Source organism: Rattus norvegicus, chromosome 7 (assembly GCF_036323735.1).
Source record: "Rattus norvegicus strain BN/NHsdMcwi chromosome 7, GRCr8, whole genome shotgun sequence".
Classification (NCBI taxonomy): Eukaryota; Metazoa; Chordata; class Mammalia; order Rodentia; family Muridae; genus Rattus; species Rattus norvegicus.
Window position 1 is genome coordinate 1332271 of NC_086025.1, and position 6666 is coordinate 1338936.

A 6666-nucleotide genomic window follows, 5' to 3' on the forward strand; every position below is an offset into this window, starting at 1 on the left:
TTGGCTTCTGTCTTCCTTTCTTTTTTTTTTTTTTTTTTTTTCTTTTTTCTTTTTTTCGGAGCTGGGGACCGAACCCAGGGCCTTGCGCTTGCTAGGCAAGTGCTCTACCACTGAGCTAAATCCCCAACCCCCTGTCTTCCTTTCTTTAAATTCACCAAACAAGGAAAAAATGAACTGTTATATCCAGACTTAGAAATGAAGGTTCTGGGCTGGAGAGATGGCTCAGTGGTTAAGAGCACTGCTCTTCCAGAGGTCCTGAGTTCAATTCCCAGCAACCACATGGTGGCTCACAACCATCTGTAATGGGATCTGATGCCCTCTTCTGGTGTGCCTGAAGACAGTGACAGTGTGCTCACATACATATATAAATAAATCTTAAAAAAAAAAAAAAAGAAAAAAGAAATGAAGGTTCTGCAGTCCCAAGATGAATGGATCCAGGAGGATCCCCTGGACAGTGTTCGGTATTTGCTGTAGTCGCCTAGCACCCTAAATACGTAAAGCGATCACAAATCCTAGTTTATCTTAAGACCTGTGGAGATAGGCATGGTATCAGCCTATTATCCTAACAGCTGAACAGCTGAGAAACACAATTCCCATTCAGCCAGAGGCGGGCATATGAGTTCAAGGAACCCTGGGCTACATAGCAAGACACTGCTTCACTCATGAGAGTACCAGCGCTGTCCTGGGAACCAGAGGGGAACTGCCCTATTCACAGCCTGAGAGCTAATAATACTCAACTCAACATAGCACACACACCCATCCTCAGAGGATAAATTCGAGAAATATCCAAGAACCTGCCTGAAAACGCAGATAATACCAAAAATGATTTTTCCTAATATATACCTAATGCCGATAATTTACTAATTTGGCACAAGAAGGAAGTAACTGGTTTTTTTGTTTGTTTGTGTTTGTTTTTTTAAAGAAAAAGACCTGTAGCTACTGTCAGAGTGTAGCTACTGCAATGCTTCCTGGGAAATGTAGTTTGCTGTGTCACACGAGCTTTGTGCATTGAAAGCTAGTTTTCTCTACAACTACTAATCGCATCTGCTTGCAAGTCCTAGCCTACCTGGACTGATGCAGTATCCCCCATGCATCACTTGAGTTCGATCCTCACAGTAGGCTAAGCTACCTTTGTTCTTTGGGTGGTCACGTGAACCGACTCGCCACGCAAGTCTGGGTCCTCAAGCCTTTCAAGGGGTCCTCGCTGCCTCGGAGGCGCCCCTAAAGCTGCCTGCTCGCGCGAGAGTTTGGAGGGGCTGGCTTAGGGTCATTTTCGTGGAGGCTCGCACGGGACCTTCAGATCTCCGCTTAGGTTCCTGGTTAGGTACGGGGTGCTGGGCCAGGCGGTCACTGGCCACCCTGAACCTGGCGAGCGCCGGAGCGCTCTGGAGAAGCCCGGACAGCCCCGTTCTTTCCAGCCAGCTGCTAGGGTTGGGAGCCAAAGTGAGAGTCCGGCTGCTTTCCAGTGCCTGGGCCACGGCGGCGGCCGTGGGAGCAGAGGTGGGACAGATGCGAGCGTCAGAGGCTGTGGGCGCACTGAGGTTGGGAATGGACCCGAGCAAAGCAATGGCGGAGTCCTTACAAAAGGGTCTGGTCTGTCTGCACGGGAACTACTTACATTCTGGAGATAGGGATTCTGGAACCTTTAGTGCTAGGTCCACATAGGCCCTGGTTATGGAGTGTCTTCGCTGACTGGCTTCGTGGCCTGACTAATGGCTCCTTGCTGGCAGCCCCTTTGTGCCGGTCATCCTCGCGTAATCAATATCCTCCATCTCAAAACTACTGCATAGCTCTGTGAGCCCTCAGTGTCCAGTGCTAATGTATCAACATCCAGGCCTTCACCTGTGGAGGACATAGTTTCTGGAGCTGAATCCCGGTTCTGAGCTCCTATCCCCACATCCCGAACCCTGGTCCCTCGGTGTTTGTAACGTGGTCTTCTCCTGGATAATAGAGTCAATCATACCGAGGCCTTTGAAGGCCTTGGGATGAAGGGTAGTAGCAGTCATGGGGAAAATGAATGGATCGCTCTCCTCACACCTGTGCTTTATTTTCACACAAATCCAGGTGGAGCGACCCTGTCCCGCTAAAGATGAAAGGCTGGGGTTGGCTGGCCCTACTTTTGGGGGTCCTGCTGGGAACTACCTGGGCTCGAAGGAGCCAGGATCTACACTGTGGAGGTAAAAGCACAAATACCAGTGAAGAAGTGGGAGGAAGCCGACCCTTGGGAGTCATTAGATCCAAAGCTTGGAACAAAGATGGATAGAAACCCTTGGGTTGACCCATCCCCTCACGATCCCCACTCCCTATTCTCTTCCTGGCGCCAGCTTGCAGGGCTCTGGTGGATGAATTAGAGTGGGAAATTGCCCGCGTGGACCCCAAGAAGACCATTCAGATGGGATCCTTCCGAATCAATCCAGATGGCAGCCAGTCAGTTGTGGAGGTAACTTACTATCCCTCAAGTAAAGTAGTCCACAAAGTATGAGCTTGGTTTAGATCGGAAGAGGAGGAAGCAGGAAGTCATTCGATCTGTTATGATAATCTCACCCCTCAGAGGCTGAACCAGAAGGGTAGACCATAGAATTTGGTACGGTCTTCAAAAAGGAAAGAAACAGCCAGGTGTGGTAGAGCATATCGTAAATCCCAGCACTAGGGAGGCCGAGGCAGGCCAATCTTGAGTTTGAAGCCAGCTTGGCTTACAGAGAGAGTTCCAAGACAGCCAGGGCTGTTATAGAGAGAAGCCCTATCTGGAAAAACCAACCAACCAACAAACAAAACAAAACAAAACAAAACAAAGGAGCCAGAACATTGTGTATCCGAAGGATTGGGCTCTAAGCCAGTTACAGTATTTGCATGCCTGTAGTCCTAATACTGGGAAACAGAGACAAGATGGTCAGGAGTTCAAGGCCAGCCTGGACTACTTGTTGAGACCCTGCCTCACAATCAACAGAGCAGTTGGGCTCTGCCTGTCTGGAAGAGCCTGGACAGTTATAACCACATACTTCTTGGCCCAAGCCTCAAGTAATTGTTTCTGCTGTAAAAATTAGGCATTGATTAGTCCATTTCCCCCACATCCCCAGTTCACATGACCCTTGTTTCATTCACTATAGCAGTATTGTATATACACATTCATTTAAAAAAGGATAAGAGGGCTGGAGGGACTGCTCTTCCAGAGGTCCTGGAGTTCAATTTCCAGCAACCACATGGTGGCTCACAACCATGTGTAATGGGATCTGATGCTCTCTTCTGGTGTGTCTGAAGACAGCTACAGTGTGCTCATATAAAGTAAATCTTAAAAAAAAAAAAAAAAAAAAAAAAAAAAAAAAAAAAAAAAAAAGCTTAAAAAAAGCAAAAGGTTTTGTCCAGCTGGAAATGTAGCTCAGTTGATAGAGTGCTAGCCTAGCAGGCACAGGACTGTGGCTTTGGTCCTTGGCATCCCATAAATGCAGCATACTAGTGCACACCTGGAATCCCTGCTTGCACAGTCTTCCTTGGCGGGAGAGAGACGGCTCAGTGATTAGGAGCACACGCTGCTCTTCCAGAGGACTTGGTTCAGATTCCAGTACCCATGTAGTGGCTCATAGCTCCTTCTGGGTAATCTAACATTCTCTTGCAGGGTCTATGGCCACCAGGCAAGCAATAAATAAATAATTTTATTAAAAGTCTTTGTATTCAAGAAATTTATATTTGCTAGAAGCATAAATTAAAGCTATACCTAGTAAGTAATATGCAAGGAAATTTATTTTTTTAATGATTTATTTTATTTCATGTACATGAGTACATAGTTGCTGTCTTCAGACACACCAGAGGAGGGCATCATGTCTCATTACAGACGGTTGTGAGCCACCATGTGGTCAGGAGCTTTGGAAGAGCAGTCCGTGCTCTTAACTGCTGAGCCGTCTCTCCAGCCAAGAAAGTTTAATTAATGATTTATTTTACTTTATGTGGATTGGTGTTTTGCTAGAATGCATGTCTTTGTGAGGGTGCCAGATCCCTCTGAACTGGAGTTAAAAACAATGGTGAGCCGCCATGTGTGAACCCTGGAATAGTGGCTAGTGTTCCTAAACACTGAGACATCTCTCCAGTCCCTTCAAGGAAAGGTTCCCATGAAGCTGTTGGTGTGCTACCATTGAAGTCTGTACTGCCTTTTTACATTTTTCTTTGTTTGGTTTTGGTTTTTTATTTTTTTTTTAAATTTTTTTCAAGACTGAGTCTCGAGCTGGAAAGGTGGTTCAGTGGTTAAGAGCACTGACTGCAGGGTTGGGGATTTAGCTCAGTGGTAGAGCGCTTGCCTAGCAAGCAAGGCCCTGGGTTCGGTCCCCAGCTCCGAAAAAAAAGAAAAGAAAGAAAAGAAAGAACACTGGCTGCTCTTCCAGAGGTCCTGAGTTCAAATCCCAGCAACCACATGGTGGGTCACAGCCATCTGTAATGAGATCTGATGCCCTCCCTCTTCTGGTGTGTCTGAAGACAGCTATAGTGTGCTCATATAGAATAAATAAATCTTTAAAAAAAAAAAAGGTAACTTGAGAGGAAGAAAGGATGGGCAGACATTGTGACAGAATATTATTAGGGAAGTTTTTTTTTTTTTTTTTTTGCTTTTGTTTTGTTTTTTAGAATGAGTTGTTTGAGCTAGATTTGAAAGGAAAAGGAAGAGTTCAAATGACTTATATCTGAGGTGGAAGAGAGTAACCAAAGGCTACGTATATTTCTAGGTTCCTTATGCCCGCTCAGAGGCCCACCTCACGGAGTTGCTTGAGGAGATATGTGACCGAATGAAGGAGTATGGGGAACAGATTGACCCTTCTACCCACCGCAAGAACTACGTCCGTGTTGTCGGCCGGAACGGAGGATCCAGTGAACTAGACTTACAGGGTATCCGAATCGATTCAGATATCAGTGGCACCCTCAAGTTTGCGGTGAGTTATGGCTGTGCGGTGAGTAGCTGGTTCTTGGGAGTTCATAGGGATTCCTGGGCACAGATTGGGAGTCGGCGGCGGATATGGTGTTGCATGCTTGTAACCCGGGCAGTGGAGGAGCAGTGGTTGGAAGATTGGCACTAGTTCATACTGAGTTCTAGGCCAGCTGGAGCGATATCATAAAACCCTGTCTATAAAATCCCCACTGCCACCCAAAAACCAGGGAGAGAGCTGAGCCGGTGTCTCTGCCCCGGCTGAGGATCCTGGGTCACTTCTCTGTCTTCTTGGTCGGCAGTGTGAGAGCATTGTGGAGGAGTACGAGGATGAACTTATTGAATTCTTTTCAAGAGAGGCTGACAACGTTAAAGACAAACTTTGCAGTAAGCGGACAGGTAAGCACCTCCCACTTCCAGTCCTGTGCTCATAGCCTCATGTAACTTGACTTGCAGCCCTGGCCCTCACCACACGGGACCGTGTGCTCACACGCTGAGACCTCTGATAGATGTCCCATGGGGCTGGCTTCCCTTGGCTTAGAGTTTGGAGTGTGATATCTCTCCAGTCTCCACCTAATAGTTTTCGGAATATGTGTTTCTGTTACCCTGGTTACGGGAGAGGGTGTGGTGGGCGTGGTTTGCCCTGGGTTGGCTTGGGGCATTTTCTGAGAAGGGATGTGTGTGTGAGTGAGGATGATTGTTTCATTCACGTTGGTACGTACCGTTTGCAGATCTATGTGACCATGCCCTGCACAGATCTCATGATGAGCTATGACTCACAGGAGCAAGCAGCCCACACCAGCTTGGTGAAACACCCCCGGGAGGGGAAGGAAGATGGCGGCATTGCCTTTTATATTATGTTTTTATGGAAATGAACTGAAAAAAAACTCTTGAAACCAAAAGTACAAACCCTGTTGTCTTTTATGCCCAAACATAGCCTTTGTTGAAGGCTTGGGAGGGGGGTACCTATGAAAGACCCCCAGAGCAGGGAGGCCCTCACTCAAGTCTCAGGATAACGAGACTGTCCTTGCTGTAATCACATGAGGTTTATTGATAGGAACCAGTGCACTGGGGTCGAGACTCGTATCCCACGCAGGGGCAGAGGAGTTCAACCCTGAGTAGCTGAGAGAAGGAGTATTTAAAGGAAGAAGCCACAACCCAAGGGGGTAGGGATGGCATCATTGGAAAATGTGGAAAATACCAGTGAAAAATCACAAGGAGAAGCTTCCTGTCTCTCAAGATCCTTTTAAGATTGTAATCTAACTTTATGGTCAGCTAGTTCCTGGGAGAAGCTTCCTGTTATCTTTACTAGGTCAGGATCACGTAGCTAAGGGAAGGTACTTTTATCTTAAGCACTTTTATCTAGTTCCTGGGAGAGCAGGCTCAAGAAATATGATCTTTTACCTACTCACTGGCCGAGAGCAGGGTCTGGAATTTGAGATATTTAGGGCTTCTTAGGGGTGAGATAGCATTTCTAAACTTCTGACTTCTTGGCTGTATTTTTTATTCTTTCACCTGCAGACAGAAGAACATGGAGGGGTGGACTTGGGGATTGTCATAGCATAATACCATACGGCTATTCTCTGTCATGTGGGATCCTGTTCACTTCAAACTGTGTATGAGTATTTATTCAGTTTGTACTTAATGATGTGTGGAGAAAGAGAACCTAAATGACTGAACAAGGTTCTAGAATTTCCTTGTACTCCTGCTGGAAAACATTGAAGGTGGGGACTGGTCTGGCGGGAAGTAACAGCTGTATT

The 6666-nt window shown here is 46.7% G+C and overlaps 1 protein-coding gene across 3 annotated transcripts; it reads left to right on the plus strand.

Moving 5' to 3' along the window:
* The first annotated feature begins 22 nt into the window (after positions 1-22).
* On the plus strand, positions 23-5811 carry Cnpy2 (canopy FGF signaling regulator 2). 3 transcript variants are annotated; one of them, NM_001077585.1, is made up of 6 exons: positions 1206-1500; positions 2065-2177; positions 2325-2440; positions 4710-4913; positions 5209-5305; positions 5638-5811. In NM_001077585.1, exons 2-6 carry the CDS (start codon positions 2090-2092, stop codon positions 5679-5681), a joined length of 549 nt encoding a protein of 182 aa, NP_001071053.1. In that variant the 5' UTR covers positions 1206-1500; positions 2065-2089; the 3' UTR covers positions 5682-5811. The 3 variants fall into 3 exon arrangements, with proteins under 3 accessions (XP_038935831.1, XP_063120332.1, NP_001071053.1); XM_039079903.2 differs by lacking the exon at positions 2065-2177 and having other exon boundaries at positions 23-1500; positions 5638-5808; XM_063264262.1 differs by having other exon boundaries at positions 23-1500; positions 4710-5808.
* Positions 5812-6666: the final 855 nt, after the last annotated feature.